Genomic DNA, 18,973 nt, shown 5'->3' with positions numbered 1-18,973 from the left:
TCATCCAACACATCAGATTGCCAGGGCTAGCTCTAAAACTACAAAAGCCACACACAGCGTCATCGCCCCGATATCTTCATGGCAGAAATCGCCATGAGATCGAATCCACTTGTTCATCAATAGCCACGCATTTTGTTCCGACCTGTTTAATAGTTTTGAGACGCATAATGGGCCGAGGGACATCCGACTAAGGCTATTGACAATAGCCCGGTGACTGACCTCTGTAGATCTCAGTGAACCTGGTACGTCATCTGCATTAGACTGACCCCACCAGTGGTCCACATGGCGCGTGTAACGTGATATGTTTCGTTACCCCGATTGTTTACGAATCAGCTGTCATTTTTTCTGTTCTGCACATATAAAATCTGAATTTTTGTCAGGTTTTGATTTCAAAACGCACGGTTGTTTGACAATACGCTAGCTAACGACTATCATTTCCTTTCAACACATATATTCAAGTGCAAGCCTTAAAATCGGCTTCTTTAGAAAGCAAAAATTACGGGAGATATTAATCATTTCCAAAGATGTATCGTCTGATCTGAATATCAAATCGTGCATAGCACATACACGTGTATCGATCCCGGGTATTGATTTTAGTTTCTCTGCTGTACAATGTAATTATTTACAAGGCGATGTCGGTATGCCACAGAGCCCATAGTTTGCACACGTATGGGTCCTACCCTGTAGACGTGCCTTTTGCCTATCTTGACCTTAACGACTTAGGGACCCTTTCTCATCAAATAAAGCAGCCTCGAAACGCAATAGGTCGAAAATTATGAGCCCAGGACCCATTTGTTAAACGAAGGTCGGCCGTTTCTCAGGAAGTGAAGCAGTTTCAGAATTTAAAGTTTGTGCACTGATGCCGTGCGGTTATAGCCGTATTTGTGTGCTGAGGTGAGATGGATTTAAGTTAAGGCCCGGTCAGCAAAGTAGCTTGGTTTTAAACGTCGACGTTATGGAGATACCCCGGCATTTTCTAACAAAAGGGGTGAAACTGGCCAATTGTGTTCAAGATAGACCTAATTATTCTTTCAACGCGTATATACAAACGTCAGTGTTTGCATTTTTGAACAAACAAACAAACAAACGTAATTTAGTAAAAAGTGCAAAAAGACAAACATGAAAACGACCTATATGATGTTAAAAGATAAATGTTCACATTTTTATTACCAATCTGAACCTAAGCATGTCATATTGCTTTGAATGAATTACATCAAAATAAATCAAGACCTAAAAATTCAAATCAACTTAGAAGTAACTTTAGTATAACCATTATAAGTAAAATGGATATTAAGCTTCCCGTCTCATGATCGTTTGTGTTAGATGCCTTCCGTATGCCTATGTCAATTTTTTGATTCGATTTGCGGATACATGATTATGGTGTATTTTATTTAAATTACGTACAGTACAAGTTTCCTTTAACCAATGATTTACATCTTGATCATGGTAATAAATGGTAAATAATTGTTGCAAAGTGTTAAGTTCATTGTTAATAAGACGTATTATGCATTATTGTCGAATTCTATGTTAGCGTCTGTCGGCGAAAAGATCAAACTGAAGTCAGAAGTTATTCTTGGATTTTCAAAAGAAGAATTCATGCACGTAAGCGATATTCTTTGGTCACACTACAGTATTCAAGAACGGCACGTAAACCCTAAGTACAATACGGTACCGTAAATCAGCTATGTAGTTAAATAAGTTGACTGGGCATGTTGAATAGACTTGAAAAGTATCGTGACTCAGAAGCAAATTCTAGAAAAATCTGTGCAATGTATATGACTGAAATAAATTCATGGTTTGCTTGCTTCTAATTATTAACAAGATTAACCAATCATCTTATTTATTTGTGAAATTATATCCATATCAACACATAATGTTATAACCTTTATATGTATACATTGTACATGTATTTAATAACATACCAGCAATTTGATGCATCGTTTTTGTGTGCCCATCATGAAGAAAAAATCGATATGAGGCCTACAACATAAATTGTTACTCAATATTAAGGTGGTACTACACCCTTTGATAAATTTGTGACTATTTTTGCATTTTTCTCAAAAATTAATAATACACTGGTAACAAAAGTTATATATATTATAGGGGCAAGGAATCCAGTTACTACACTGGAATTTCAGTGACTCAAGACAAGCGGTACGTTATTTATGATAAGAAAAGAGGTACCGCTAGAATATACCTCATTTCTTAACTTATAAAAACTAATAACACACTGGTAACAAAAGTTATGTATATTATAGGGGCAAGGAATCCAGTTACTACATTGGAATTGCAGTGACTCAAGACAAGCGGTACGTTATTTATGATAAGAAAAGAGGTACCGCTAGAATATACCTCATTTCTTAACTTATAAAAACTAATAACACACTGGTAACAAAAGTTATGTATATTATAGGGGCAAGGAATCCAGTTACTACATTGGAATTGCAGTGACTCAAGACAAGCGGTACGTTATGATAAGAAAAGCGGTACCGCTAGATTGTACCTCATTTCTTAACATATACTAGTATAATGAACCACTTGTCTTGAATCACTGAAGTTTCAGTGAAGTAATGATTCGATTCCTTGCCCCTATAACATATATAACTTTTTTGACCAGTGTGTAGTCATTTTTTTGAGACAAATGCAAAATTAGTCATAAAATTTATCAGGGGGCGTAGTACCACCTTAATGCATTGTATTTTAGTTCTAAACACTTATGTAAGTGTTTCTATACATTAATGTATGCGTTTAATTTATAAAACAATTTATATCATATCGTTATGAACAAGGTAGAGTGCCGAATACGCAAAATTGCTGTTCTGAGTAAACGGCGTTTGAAAATGTTGGTACCATGGCATTGATCATTCTAAAAATGTATTTCCTTTAATATTGAGTCATGTAATTTAGGCAAAGTTCATACTAATATTGCAAAGCAAAATTCATTGATACAATTTCCTTTAACCAACACTATTATTAAAATCTTATTGTTATGTTAGTTTTTGTGATTTAGTATATAAATTGCTTGAAGTATAATGAATCAATGTCAAGTGATCAATGGTAACTAACACTCATTAAACCACGACAAAAAATAGTGTACGTGTCTTTTTCATGCTCCCGCAATCTTAAAAGGAACTCGATTGGGGGTTTTTCTCTTCAAACTAACAAATTCACCAAACACAAGTGTATGATATTTATATTTAAGTTAAGAATAGCCATGTGACTGATACAGACCAATACAAAGTAGTGAAATACAGAAGCTGGCTAAAATAGTCGAAGGTGAGAAATGCATCAGAAATTGGAACTGGTGACTCTCACCCTAATACCCCTTAACGCCTCACAAGCCTAAGCACACTTTACAGGTTTTCGCTGACCACTACGGCCCCACATCATTCCCTAAAACATTAACAACAAACAGGGACTTTGCTGCTTCAAGAGCGCATACCCTAGACGTTCCACAAATAACCTTCGCAACCAAGATCAGCTCCCCGAGTTTTGTACGGGTTACAACGAGACAAATTAGCAGTGAGTTCCTTGTCCTATAATTTCAAGCTAACTCAATTTTTCCATGAGAGCGTACTAGGCACCGCCACACAGTGTCATCGCCCCGATATCATCATGGCAGAAATCGCCATGGTAGGTTGAATTCACAGCCACGCATGGCCATTTTGTTCCGGACTGTTTTATAGTTTTGAGACGCATAATGAGCCGAGGGACATCCGACTAAGGCTACTGACAATAGAGGTTATCCGTGTTCTATAAGCTGCATATCCTATCAACGACTGCTATACCTTGTTTACAACTTTCAAAAGAAATACCTGCATGTGCAACCATGACTGTTTCAAAATAGCCCGCCAAGAGTCATGCACTATGCAGGTAACTCCGAGGTCATGAATTGATTTGTTTTGAATAAGGAATACTACGGGAATCGGTGCCTTTTGTTAGAAGTCACACATGAGTGAAGTGGATAACCTCTATAGCCTGGTAATTTACCTCTCTGTGTGTGAGTGAGCATGTATACACCATGAGTCATCTGCTTTTAGACTGCCTCCACCACATGTCCAAGGTCGGTAAACTTAGACCTGTCTCCTTGACCGATGTTTTGTCAAAAATAGGTGAAGAATTTTTTGTGCAGTGGATTTTGGAAGACATCGAAGACAAAATTGACCCCAACAGTTTGGTAACATCAAGGGTATCTCGACTTCCCACTACTTGATCAACCTCCTCCACACTCTTCATCAAGGTGCTGACAGGGTCAACAACGTGGGAACGGTGGTTCTGACGGACTTCTCCAAAGCGTTCGATATGATAGACCATAACATCCTCATTGAGAAATTTATCCACTTGGGAATCCGCAGATCCATCGTTCCCTGGTATTTTGACAACGGGATACACCGTGACCATACGTATGCTAGCATACAGCATACTCTTCCAAGCACGGTCTTCACCGTGACAATACATTACGTATTGTCACAGTGTTTTCTATGTACAATATGTGTGTATTGGGTCATATTTATACAGGGTGAGTAAAAAAAAAGTGCAATAGAGAAAAGAATCAATTTTTATTTAAGAACCGATTTGAACCTTTTAGGTTTTAAAACATTTTATAAATGATATATCCATTGGTGACCTTGTGTGTGAAAAACCAAGGAATTATCATTTAGCGTTTTGTTTTTATGACACATTTTATAGCGATACCCAATTTTAATGTTTGTCCAAGAGACATCTAAAATTTAAATGTCAGCCGACTCTGTGTAAGGTCGATTTGGAACAACTGCCATTTTCTTAACCTCATCCCATTGGCATGAAATAAAATGGAGCACCCAAATTGTTATTGTCCTTAGTCTTGTTTAAGGAAAAGAAACATTATTTGTTATTATTTCATTTTACCTTTACTTTAAAGATGTTTATTCTCTATCAAAAACATACACATTTGTACTTTTTTGTAGGCAGATTTTTCAAATGTCGAAATGGAATGCGCGCAAATGGAAGTAGAGTGAATTATAAAATATCCAGTAAGTTGGAGATATTGGGATTTAAAAAAACCAAAGTTGGAGTCAAGTGAGGTATGAAGAACTTAAAGTATTGTTAGAAAGTTTGTTTATACAGAAAAAAGAAATTAAAATAACGCAAAAATCAAACTTATTTAAGTTAAAGTCAGTTTCAGAGCTGGTGCCTTTATCGTGCATTGTGTGCTCTCATTCAAAATACATGGTACCTGGTGGACAAATAATGAAATTGGGTATCGTAGCAAAACGACTCATAAAAAACGGTAGATGTGATTGACTTCATTTTTTCACAACAGGTGACTATATAGTGTGACATTTATAGAAACTTTCAATAATTGGACAGTTCAAAGTGGTTCTTACATAAATCGATTCTTTGCTCTATTGCACTTTTTTTGACTCACCCTGTAGTAGGCCAGGTTTTTCATAATTTTCCGCCCTTTTCAGATTAACAATTCTTCTTGCCGCCCCTTCTGTCCAGCCATTTCTTATTTTTATATTTCTTCTTGCCGCCCCTTCTTTTTTGCCGCCCTTGATTTTAACCTAAAATTGTTCTATAGTATGTATAGACGAATCCAATTTCACGCATTCCTATACCTCAATGGCAGCCATAGCTGGGTCCCCGTCGGGTATATCCCACCTAAAATATGAAATGATGCGTCCTTGGCGGGGATTTTAAACTGCATTTCATCACCAGTGTTACATGTAGACAATAGAATGATGAAAGCTTACAACACAATACAACATAACATCGATTTTTAAGCGGCTTTAATCCACCCAATTGGGCAGTCATAATACCAGTTTGGTGCGCCGGTAACCCAGTCATGGCCGACTAAATTCTGACCATCACTTGGCTCGTTGGATTCATCTATACCTGTACATTGTACAGGTTTTTAAGAAAAATATTATGCAAATTCGGAAATAGTACTAGGCAAACATGTCACTTATTAATTGTATTGATTTGTACTATCGTCAAGGTAATTTCATAAGGCATAGGGTATGGGCAAACTTGCAGTTCAGGTTTCTGGAGAGGGGAAGCAACGAGTTACCCCGAATCACAGCGGCAGGTGACTGGGCCACCGAGTGCAAAATATGTATTTATTTGGAAGGTTCGTGTTTGTTTGAAATTTTGAGGCGTTTTTCCAAAATTTGATATTTTTGGTGATATTTAAAAAAAGCGATATGCCAAAGACAACTCTTTGGGCACATAGTTTGTTATTGTTATTGCAGTTCTTTTCCACATACCTACATTACCATACGCTTTGGTGATTTACTAATATTATATATTTTGTGACTGCTATTTGGCGTTTTCAATGCGTTTTAAACTTATCATGAAATTAACGCGAATATCTAGTCACGCTCTGTTTAGAATTGTTACCTGATCGTCGGCTTTTGCAGGCAACAGAATGCAGATTCGCTCACGATAGATGTCGTATTCCTCTATGTGGGTCACTTGATGATAAAATTACTTTGAATTCCTTGTAACAACATACAGATTTTCGTCTGGAAACAGGGTCTGGAACTGATTTTGGAACAGCTATAGACTTCAGCGCCGTATCAAATCTCATACAAAAGCGCACGACTGGCGAGTATGTTTTTATGTTTCCAACACGAAAGCTTATACTTCTTTGGAAACGTCGACCTTTGACCATTCTTTGTATACTGCCCTGTTATGACCTTGATATGTACGCTTGAATGGGAACTGTTATAGCATCCACTTTATTGAGCACCTGGTCAGTAGATAATCCTACAGGGATACAGTAGTTTAACTATGGTGTGAGCATGGTGAAAGACTCATTATTGATCAGGCGCGGACCCGGGGCGCGGATATTAAAAGCACAGGTCCTTTGCGTGTATAACAGAAAATTATAATATAATGTTGGGAATTTTGCCTATGCTTATTTATTTATTTATTTATTTATTTATTTTTGGTCTGAAAAGCAACAATATTGCAATATTTGCACAATCATGAAAGCCAACTTTATACGGCGCAATCTTGATAATATCATAATGCGCGGTCAAAAGAGTCATAATTCGTTTTCTTGAGTATATAGCGTTTGAGCCCGAACTAAAGAAACCAAGAAAAGCAATTAGAGAGGTTTGTTTTTGTTAGCCATGATAAATTCCACTGCATAAAAGCGTTGTCATCACCCTTTTTATTTGCTTTTTTTTTTCTGAAAAGCAAAATTGCATTTACATACTTTTTGGTACAGTCTGTATGTTACATAGCATTGATCATGTTGATTATTGTTGTTGATTTAATGCGCATATGAACTTCCTTTTCGTTGATGCACTCGCAGGAGAAGGACGTGTATACGAATAATTATTGTTCTCAATATTTCAACACTATCAAAGTTTTTGCTTAATATTTTCAAACACTACGAACAAAGGATCAGTTAGAACAATGACGAAGATTCAAGTATTTCTGCACATTTTAGTCATTATTGTCAGTGCTCTGGCTACATGTAAGTACATAACTATTCTTAGATTTACTAGGCCTATTCTTTTATTTTATAATATGAAATCGATTAGATGTTAACGAAAATACGATAAAAATACGTTAAATTTATTGAAAAAAATATATTTTTTACCATATCTTTGCAGTCAAAAAATAATTTTGCCAGAGCATTCAGAAATTTATCCTCTTTGGTAATACTTAACAATATCTTGCTTCATCTAAATCTGGCAAAAACAACATTGGAGCTATCTGTCATCAAAAGCCATTGCTGCCAGAAAGTGGGTCACTTTTCAAAATATTTTTCCTAATAATGCATAATGATCCGACTTAATTTAAATATTTATACACTTTGCATATATATTAGGCACATATGTTCAACAAAAGCAAACCTTTGAGACTACACACATGCCCTGCAAAAACATGTGTTGCCTGATATCTGACCAGGGATGTAAATAAGGACAATTTGCTGTACTGGTGGATAATTAAATATATATATTTTGCCCTCAAATCAAGGAAAATAATTTACTGCGTGGGCAGCTGTAATTAATGGCACCCCGGTGTTTGGATTTACCCATAGACCTATTATTATTATTATTATTACCTGTTTTTGCGAAGAGATCAGCTTCAATGTAAAGAGTGATCGACCCCGGACCTTTGATACGTGATCCTCTTTATCATATCTCCTCATAAAAATGGGCATTTGTGATAGTTCTCAAACTTGAAAAAAGAAGAAGTTATATTCTTGATGATTTACAGCATTGTCATGATTGGCCGATCAGAAAAAAAAAAATCAAGCATTTTAATAATACATTAATTTTGCAGATTTTGGGTAATATTTGACAAAGCTAAGATTTATTGTTTACATTGTTATTACCATCGTCATCATCGAACATTTTAATATTATCTTAATTAAATTTAGCTACTTTTGCATGCTCAAAGCCTTAAATGAGAAAATGTATATCTTGATTTATTTCATATCATATTTTTAATAAAAATGCCTCATTTAAGCTTTCAAATTAAGAGTTCCGTGAATTTGTGCAGCACATGAGGTTCTTTTTGGATATTGCTGAAAATGATTTTTAATTATTTTAGCTTCTTATACCATTGTGTACTGTGTGGTATTTATATATGTTTGCCTCGTAATTGTAACTGTATAAATGGGCAAATGTTATTAAAAAAGCAACAATTATTTCAAAAGATATCATCATGGTATTACTTACAAAAGTATGTACATAAACATCACAAAAAGAAGTAACTACCCCCTTAAATAATAACCATTTCTCAAAAACGAGTGATTGTATTACAAATCTGTGAAATGCGTTGGAAGCAGAATTTATTTTTGCACATTTTGATACCTCATTTGTAGCAATTGACTAAATATTGACGTCACAACGTACATTTAAATCAATGTAGCCTAAGATTTGCAGTAAATGCATGCAGTAAATGCAGTAAATTGTATTGATTTTGTATTCAGTGTAATGGAACTTTCAAATCTGGACCTCACTACATTAAATTTACCGGTGTTTTATTTTTTTTCTGGGTTATCGTATCAAATGAGGGATCAAAATGCGCAGAAATAAATTCTGCTTCCAACGCATTTGACAGATTTGTAATACAACAGCCCTTTTTTTAATAATGGCCATTATTTAAGGGGGTTAGTTACTTTTTGTGAGATGTTTATATGGTACATATGGGGTGGGGTGGGGTGGGTGCACATTAAACCCGCGTATATACTGGAATAATGGTTTTCAACAAGATTTGAGAAATTTTGAATTTGAGCCCTGTATAAACTTTGATGACATATTCCCCTCATCTAGAAAGAAATTACACCAAATTTGTTAAGTTTATCAAGGGTTACATCTGTGCCAATTGTGTGCTTTTCAGCCAAAATGCACTTTATGTTTGATATGCTACACCATTCAGAAGCACTAAAATACTTAATGTTTTTCGTTACGTTTGAGGAAATAATGGAATAAAGCATCGTGTAACCGTAAAGTTGGAATAATAGAAAATGCGGCGTGTGTGCCAAAGATGTAAGTTTACTTTAATTTTCAAAGAACAAAACACATTGAAAATATTAATTGAAAATGTCAAGGCTTGTCGTTTGCCCCATCGATCTACTTTTCTTATTATTTTCTTATTATTAATGTTCATTTTTAAAGAACAAAACATAAGGAAATATTGTTCTCATTTTAAAAGAACAAACCACAAGAAATATTGTTCTCGTTTGTAAAGAACAAAACACAGGGAAATATTTTTTTCATTTGTAAAGAACAAAACATAAGGAAATATTGTTCTCATTTGTAAAGAACAAAAAACGAGGAAATGTTGTTTCATTAAATCAATTTGTTCGGTTTTATGATTTACCAATCCAGGTTACTTCTTTGCGTGAAGGAAACGGGTATCCTTCCTAATCGAAGTAGCGTATGATGATAAGTCACATTACTTGATTGCAGACTTGTAGTACCCGTACCCGAGTCCCACTTTCTGTACCCGTACCCGTACTCATGCCTTATTTTGGCTTCGGACCCGTACCCGTACTCATGGACTGGGACCCGTACCCGTATACCCGTATTCATGACATGGGACCCGTACCCGTACTCATGGTCTAGTACCCGTACCCATGGGTACGGTTAGTACCACACGGTGCATGACTACGTGTATGTAGGAAAGTGGGAGAGTAGGTTTACTCTCACTTCCCAGATCCATGTTAACTCCACTCACTGTGAGTCCTCTGATCATAATCATAACAAATAGGTTACATATGAACTCATCCGCTGTTCTTACTATAAGTAGGGAAATGTTGTGTGTGGGGGTGTGTGTGTTTGTCTGTCCATTTTGATCCAAACATAAAAACGAGATGAAAGCTTAGATTAATGGGCCCTGATAAATTATATAAACAGCATCATAATAGTTTATTTCCTTTTGTTTCATCTCGTGACTTTGTTTATTTTCTACCAAATTTGATTATCTATCATATTTTGTATTTGCTATTTAGCTGTAATTAAATTTTCATTCAATAAATTGGGTAAGATGTAGAGTATTTGTAACTTGTATCCCATTATTATTTTTTATTAGGGTCGTATATTGTTATTTAGAGAACCTATATATCAATAAAATGCCAGCGAAGTATTGTCAAGAACAAAACCGTTGGGAGGTACTCAAGTTAACCTACTTACCATTGTGACAGAAAACACGAAAATCACGAGATTGTTGTGCAATTTGAAGGGCATATATAGGGACTATATTCGATAATCTCCAGATCGCAGCGCGGTACGATACTGCGATGCTTTTAAACCATCGCAGCATCCCGCGATGAAATTAAAATGTACTGCAAACCTTTTATGGTCATTCTGGCGACCTTAATTTTCCAGCAGCCAATCACAAGCGTGTACGGCCGTAATATCGCAGCGCTTGGCGAAGAAAGATGAACACAGTTCAACTCTCATCACCGCGCGATGAGAATTGTCATCGTCGAGGTCGTAAAAACTTGTAATCGCGGCCGCGATATCGTGGAGTCTGAATCGGACTTCCGATTCAGACTCCACATCGTGGCCGCGTTAAAATCTGAGCCACACGAGCTTGGTGGGGAAAATTCTCATCGCGTGGTGGAAATTTCGCCGGCGATGTGAGCCCAATCCTGACTCCACATCTCAGCGCGATGCGATGCTGCGATGCTATAAAAACTGTGATCTGAGCCAGGTTTTTACGAGCTCAGCGGTGAAAATTCTCATCGCGCGGTGGAAATTTTTGTCCGCGAAAAAGTTGAACAATGTTCAACTTTTTCGCATCGCGCTGCGATATCGCAGCTGTACACGCTTCTGATTGGCTGCTGGAAAATCAAGGTCGGTAGAATGACCTTAAAAGGAGATGCAGACCCCACATGCTTTTAAAACATCGCAACATCGTGAAAATTAAAATGTACATTTTAATTTCATCGCGCGATGCTGCGATGTTTCAAAAGCATCGCAGCATCGCATCGCGCTGCAAAGTGGAGTCAGGATCGGAGCTTTGTTCAACTTTGTTCAAGCGATATCGCGGCCGTACACGCTTGTGATTGGCTGCTGGAAAATCAAACTCGGCAGAATGACCATAAAAGGAGATGCAGACTGTTTAATACAAACATCAAACGCGCAATTGTCCCGGTGAAGTCATTTAGAACAAGTCAGCGTCAAGTGTCTTCCCGTTGAATTTTGCCCATTATAATGTAAATGCCAATGAACATTCCAAAATGGTGCATAAGTAGGTAACTTCTCCCCTTGAAAACTGAACTTTGATCCGGTGTGATTGACCTTTGACATTTGACACATTCTGTTTTAATCCTTGTGACAAGACGGATAGTTTGACAAAGATTTTACAGTAATCTAAGACTTTTAAGAGCTGAGTTACTTTAGAATTTTTGTTATTATTATTTGTTGATTGTCGTGATATTAAGGCCAACTCTTCATGCTCCGCAAACTGAACGACGCATTTCTTTCACCCGAGGAGCTATTATTGGTGTACAAGTGATATATCTACCCTGTTTTGGAATATACCCCACACTTTTGCATTCATGACTTACTAGTAACCAGGTGGTCCAGCTTGAGAAAATGTAGAGACGTGTTTTCAAATACATCTTGGTAGAAAGTATACCTATCAGATCACCTATGCAGCTACCTCGAACTCCAAACTTTGTCTGAATGGAGGGTCGATCCTTCATGTAATTATTATTTCGTGTAAGCTAATTCTAACCCTAACCCTAATCCTAATCCTACCCCTAATCTTAACCCTAACCCTAACCCTAACCCTAATCCTAACCCTAAACTAACCCTAACCCTAACCCTAATTTCGTGTATAATTACATAAAGGAGTAACCAATAAATGCTACGACACTAAGGACAAACATTCTCTATACTTTGATAACAAATCCATCTTTGCCGGCATTTAAAATGATGAAACTCAGACACCGCAATAACTATCTTCAAAACTGCCAACAAAGAAACAATAGTATAAGGTCACTCAAGCATGACAAATCCTTCATTCCATACAAGAATGACTTCGTAAGATCATAAATAATCGATAGATATCGACTATTTAGGAAAATAAGAACAAAAGTACCTGCATAACATTTTCTAAATAACTTTGTGCTGAACAGTTAGTAATTATATAGATTTTCAAAATAGGTTGTTTGTGAAACCCTGAATTCACCATTTTTACGCAATATCCTATAACTTCTATTAAAAACGTCCAATTTATAAAATCTAAAATTCGGATTCGCATGGATTACATTTGAATTAGAGAACAAGGGATCAATGCTATACATAATTGAGGGCAGCATTTCAATTTTTTAACGGAAATCAGATGATAACAGCATAAGAAGTAATCAAAAGAGGGCGACATACAGAGCTAGCTAACGGTGCATCGCAGTGCGGTCAACGACGATATGGTGCCCTCTATAGGTAAAGCATAGATCCCTTGTTCTCTAATTCAAAAATAATGCATGCGTAAAATGAATTTACCAAAAGCCGAATCTGGATTCGGCCGTCTGCCGAATTCATAACGATATGTTGGGCATTAGCAGGGGGAACACTACTAAATAAACTACCCATTGCAATACACGTACAATAAGTCGATTGTCTACCGGTGAGCAAAAGATCAGATATTATGATTAAATAATATATCGAAAGATATTGCTCAGTGTTCAGAGAATCATAATTCATTGTGTAGAATATTGTAAGGAAATGGTCTGAAAGTTGACCCCGAAAATAATCCGCGAGCAGCATTGGCAAAAGAATCTTTGTGCAGTCTGCTACGAGACACTCTTCATGCGTTTGTTTCTTAAGGGCTGTACAATGAATATGAGCTCTGGAGGAGGGTAAGATTGGAGGGACAAGCGATTTTTTGCCAGGCCAAGAGGAGGAGGGCAAGCATTTTTGGTAAATTGGAAATTTAACTCCTCGCCTCATATGGTCTATACCCTAAAACTTACCATACCAAGAAATCTAGTCAAAACTTTTTCAACATTACTTACTTTCTTGTATTTTTACTGCATAAATGTACTTCAATGGGATATTATTTGGCGGCGTGCCTCCAAATAATAGAGTAAGTTTATAAAGCGTTCGTCGTACAATTTGGGAGAATCGCGATACCGTCCACCACTATTATAGGTCACGGTGAATGGTCAATCTTAGACGTCTAAGAAATAGTAGGCGTGTAAAATCTTAGGCGTGTAACGTGTAAAATCTTAGGCGTCTAAGATTTAATTGGCTAGTAATTGAATACGCTTAAGGGGTACTACACCCATTGATTTTTTTTTGCATTTTTTTTGCATTTTGAGAAGAAATTGCAAAAAAAATTGGACAAAGTGGTATGCAAAATGAAGGGGCAAATCTTCTCGTTTTATTGGTGGCATCGGTATCAATGTAGCTTACATGCTTTTGAAGATAGAAGCCAAAAGGAGGTACATCACTGATGATTTAAATTCACTTCATTTTGGAAAGCTTACTATCAACGGATTTCGTTAAAATTTTGGATATGTGTTGCTAACACATTAGGGAAATAATGTTGATATGTAAAATGGGAATAAGTGGTCCTTGATTTCTTTTATGACTTCATGAACTTGGTGCTCCACAACTATCAAAAAATGAACCGGTTAAAATGCTTCTATTTTCAATGTCGAGCTATATTTTGTATTTTGAACTTGCAACACTATGTCACTGAAACTTAATTAAGCCATAGGTAACAGGTTACCACAACCACACTACAGCAATGTTGAAAAAGATTGTATTTTTTGTCACCTATACCACCATATTAGGTAGTTTTCCGTAAGCTTCATTTTTGTGATTTTGGTAACTATTTTATATTTATTTGCCCAATCCAACTCAACTAGGCAATCTAAATTGTACTCACCATTTACATCCCAAGGTATTTTAGTATAATCCACCTCACACATTTCCATTATATATCCAGTAACAGACAAAATATCAAAATTGATGCCTCATTATGACATGTATGATATCACAGACTATCACATGTATTCAAAATTGATGCCTGAATTTGACCTGAACCAATTGACCTATAACCTGACCTTTGATGACCTTAAAGCCTTTTTTAATCTCTTTTCCTAACAACATATTATAGAAGATACATACATGGTGTGGTATTAAATTGTCTATGTGGAAGAGATTATTTAGGCCTATTAAATTTATTCAGTGTTATAATCAGTGAGTATATTTCTATAGATAGTATAACAAAGGATTTAATGTATTCTGTTCATGTATTCTACTTGGACATGTTCAATAGAATAAATTATGGTTTGTTATGAAACACACATCTCAGTTACCAGGATATAGTAAACAAAAAAAATATATAGGGCTAAAATGATTTTCTAAAATGGTTTAAAACCACTTTGTATGTAGACATGAGATGATGAACATATTTATATACTTTATAAATTTGCAACAAAAAAAAGAAGATGGGTACTGATGAAAATCAGGGTATTAAATCGCTTTAAGACGATTAGTTATTTGTGATTTAAGTTTACCGTGAAATTCTTTGACGTCTAAGATTGCATCTTAGAAATCTTAGACGTCTAAGATTGCATCTTATGCGTGTAAGGTAGGGGTATTATCTCACGCGTATTTTGAAGGTATCCGCCATCCATAGTGTTTTAGGTTTACACGCCTAAAAGATCTGAACAATATTTTAGGACAACTTGAGGGGCTGAGCTCCATGAGTGAATAATATATATTCCTGAACAGATCATGTTCAATATTTCATTCAGGGAAATATAACGGGTAAACAAGCCCATACACAGGATTTTTTTTTTTTGAGGGGGAAAGAGGTACGGATTTGTAATAAAATTTTCCCAGGGGCGATTTTCTGGAAAGTGGAATATCTTCGTAGAATGTGTATTTTTTTTCTTCTAAATATGCATTTAAAATATGTATTTTTTTATACTTTTGCTAATTTGGAGGGTACAGCCGCACACAGCCCCGCACACAATACATGAGTGTACTGTGCATTTGATCTAATTATTTTATTCTTTTATTACCTCGACAAAAATGTATTATGTCATCGTGATCGCATTTTTGGCACACGGTTTATTTATTTATTTATTTAATTATCTATTTATCTATTTATCATTTATTTACTTATTATTATTATAATTATCAATTATTTAAACGAACTATCTATTTTATCATTTTTCTGACACTATTCCCTTTCCCTGTTGCTTGTGACGTGGGTGGGTGTGTGTGTGTGGGGGGGGGGGGTGATATTTTGTATTTTCCTTGAGTTTGGATTGGATAATTTGATATTGAACAATCTTGTGGGTATCAGTCCCAGATCACTCAAAATGCTATGAAATAACTAAAAACGAGGCCTATATTTGTCTTTCTTAATAATTTGATATATCGATGTTGCATTGTGTTTGTTTTAACAGGTACATGTGGTGAGGACACAAATTTTGTCTTCAGTATACCGTATTCAAAGTTCTATGTTACTCCGGAGGAGCCATCGCACGTTCTCATAAGTACGTCATCATTAGTACCAATAAACACTACCCTGACCATCCCAGGGGCTCAATATCAAGTTAATAATACCATCAGTCGAGACCATCCTGTGGATATAACATTGTCAATAGATGAAGTCGGTATTGATATACGTCTTAATTCTGGAGATCCAAAGAACAAAACTGTACATGTCCAAACATCCGGCGAAAGTTCAGTGTTTGTTTTGGGCAATGAGTACGCAGGGGGCGACGCATATTTAATATACTCAACTTCGCAATTAGGCACACAGTACTATATTGCATCATACAAACCTATTAACGACCCACGCTTCCCTTCATTCTTCTGTATCTCATCAGTCTACCCAAACACATCAATTAACATCACAACACCTACGGAACAACCACGCCAAATCAGTCTAGCACAATTCGAGAGTTACCGATTTGATGATGTAGATGAAGATCTGTCAGGAACTTTTGTGCAGAGTAATAAGCCAATAGCTGTAATATCAGGTGTGTTAACGCGAGCACCGGAAGATAAGTGTTGTTTGGATGTCTTAATAGAACAACTACCACCTGTACATAGTTGGGGGTACCAATTTACTCTCACTCCATTTCTAAGTTTAAATTCTGGTTACCTGTACAGAGTGTTCACCACGATTTATTCAGCTACATTGTATATGTCTGACGGCAGCACTACACATATTCCAACTGAGTCCTTATATGAAGAAGATGTCACAGGGGATACTGTTGTGTCATTTACATCTGATCAACCCGTCATGGTGGTACAGTACATGAAGGGCACCTTTGCCAATACTCCTCCCCGCGGTGATCCATCTATGCTTATCGTCACACCAATCACATCGTTCACTGCTAATGTAACATTCCCTGTATTTGAATATGCAAACACTAGTACGAACACATATTACATCAATGTTATAATAGAATGTGATTACTTTGATGGCGTTCTCTTGAATGAAACACCTTTCATGAGCTCGGATGTACTCCATACATCTGATAACTCGACGTGTTGTTTACGTAGTAATGTGTCTGCTGGATATTATACCGTATCTCATGCCTATCCCATGGCAAAATTATCTGTGATCGTTTATGCTGTTGGTGAAAGTGGTGGTGAAAGAGCAGGGCTTTTTTTTTCCTACGCCTATGCAGCCAATCCGCTTGGTTTTGCAGGTGAGCACCTCATCATATCTCAGAAAGTTACAATTTAACATTTACATAAGTAATACGAATATCTTAACAAAATTAATAGGGTTTTAGGTCTTTCCAGCAGGAATGAGGGTGGTGCATTTGATCCAAACTCCCCAAACCACTTTCAAACAGGACCTAGCAAATCAATTTCAGTTAGTTTTTTTTTTAATCGTAATTTTTTGTTATATTTTCAGCTATTAGTGGTTCAACCTACTCCCTATTCCAGATAAATACAGCACTACTTTTCTGGAATTAAAAAAAATATTATCCTGTTTTACCAAATGAAACATACATGTATCTCAATCCTAATCCTAAGTCAAATTTAATATTTTTGCAATTTGAGAGAAAATGGACAAAAACATGCAATGTTGCATGTTTTCTTACAATTGAAGTCACAAAATTCTAAGACTTGGCACAAGTGTAAGCGTTCAAAATCTTGAAAAACGCATAACTTTAAAATAAGCTTTGTACAAGTCTCCGATTGGGCTTGATTGTCACAGCATACGAAAAATGCCATGAAAATTCCTATTGTTGGCCCTTTATTTCCAAAATTGACCAAATATTTAAATTTGGATTCGGATTTAGCTATGTTTCATTTGGCAAAACAGGATAATATTATTTGAATCAAAAAAAAGTAGTGTTGTATTTTTCTGGAATAGGGAGTAGTCACCTCACTAAAATGATCATATGAATTATTCTACAACTGGTCATAAAATGATCATATCAATCATTTTATTGCAGTGATAGCGCCATATATTGGTATAAACACAGTATATCTGAGAAAACCTTACAGACCGAGAAAAACGAGGTCCATTTCTGGACACGCTAATCGTCAAGAAATCAGACGGGTCAATTAAATTTATAGAAAGAAGACACAGATCAATATCTGCACTTCCAATCTCACCATCCCTTGCAACACAAGCTTAGTGTTATCCGGACTCTAATGGAGAGAAAATATAAAGTGGTCAACGAGGAGAAAGTCAGAGAGCTGGAGGAATTAAAAATAAAGGAAGCTCTTTCGCGTTGTGGCTACCCGGAGTGGGCCTTCAAAACAGTTCAGAAACCCAGTAAGCCAAAAGTCAGTGGTCAATCGCAAACCAAAAGCCGGGGTTATGTGTGCGAACTTCAAACCACACAAAACGCTCAGAAATCACCTGGTTCATTCCAAAGATAAACGTGATACCAAAACAACAGCAGATTGCGTTTATGAAATTCCCTGTTTAAGTTGCCCTAAATCCTATATCGGCGGGACTTCTAGACTTTTCGGTACAAGAATGAAAGAACATAAAACGGAATCTGATTTGGTATCAGAAACAACATATACCAGGGCCCAAAGAAAATCATCTGTTGAAAGTGCACCTAGGAAATCTGCTCTCACGGAGCATGTGATAGGCTGGGGGGAAGCCAAAATAAGAGACATTGAAACTAACAGGAAAAGGAGACACATTAAGGAATCAATCTGGATAAGAAAGAGAGGGCAGGCAAATACACTCAACAGGGATTGTGGCAACTACTTCATTCCGCATACCTATGATCAGTTATTGACAGCGTCATCTACGTCAGCTACCAATAGGAAGCAGCCAATGTCAAAGGTCAAAGCTGGTCATTCAATTGAGAAAGTGCTGTGACACAGCACGAAACGGAAATCACCTTTATTTGGAATTGTTTAAAATCTTCATAATTTCAATGGACAATCCTGATGAATCTATTTGCGGTACATGAGATACGGCAAACTATTCTTTTTTTAAATGTTTTAGAAAGTGGAACAACATGAGACCATTTTTAAAATCAAAATCAAATTTTGTTTCCTAGTCC

The 18,973-nt window shown here is 36.3% G+C and overlaps 1 protein-coding gene across 1 annotated transcript; it reads left to right on the top strand.

Annotated features, from left to right (window-relative positions):
- The first annotated feature begins 7,334 nt into the window (after window positions 1-7,334).
- LOC140144967 (uncharacterized) lies at window positions 7,335-17,178 on the top strand. Its single transcript, XM_072166760.1, has 2 exons — window positions 7,335-7,468; window positions 15,884-17,178. Exons 1-2 carry the CDS (start codon window positions 7,408-7,410, stop codon window positions 17,176-17,178), a joined length of 1,356 nt encoding a protein of 451 aa, XP_072022861.1. The 5' UTR covers window positions 7,335-7,407.
- The last annotated feature ends 1,795 nt before the right edge of the window (window positions 17,179-18,973 follow it).

Source organism: Amphiura filiformis, unplaced genomic scaffold (genome assembly GCF_039555335.1).
Source record: "Amphiura filiformis unplaced genomic scaffold, Afil_fr2py scaffold_105, whole genome shotgun sequence".
Classification (NCBI taxonomy): Eukaryota; Metazoa; Echinodermata; class Ophiuroidea; order Amphilepidida; family Amphiuridae; genus Amphiura; species Amphiura filiformis.
The sequence above is the reverse complement of the archived record's forward strand: the minus strand, read 5'-3'. Positions and strand labels throughout refer to the sequence as shown.

What these genes read in the sequence shown, in the direction of transcription:
- LOC140144967 (XM_072166760.1), top strand. Translation starts at nt 7,408, where the DNA reads ATGACGAAGATTCAAGTATTTCTGCACATTTTAGTCATTATTGTCAGT. An exon ending in TGTCAGTGCTCTGGCTACAT is followed by an intron (nt 7,469 to 15,883) that starts GTAAGTACATAA and finishes TTGTTTTAACAG; the next exon opens with GTACATGTGGTGAGGACACA.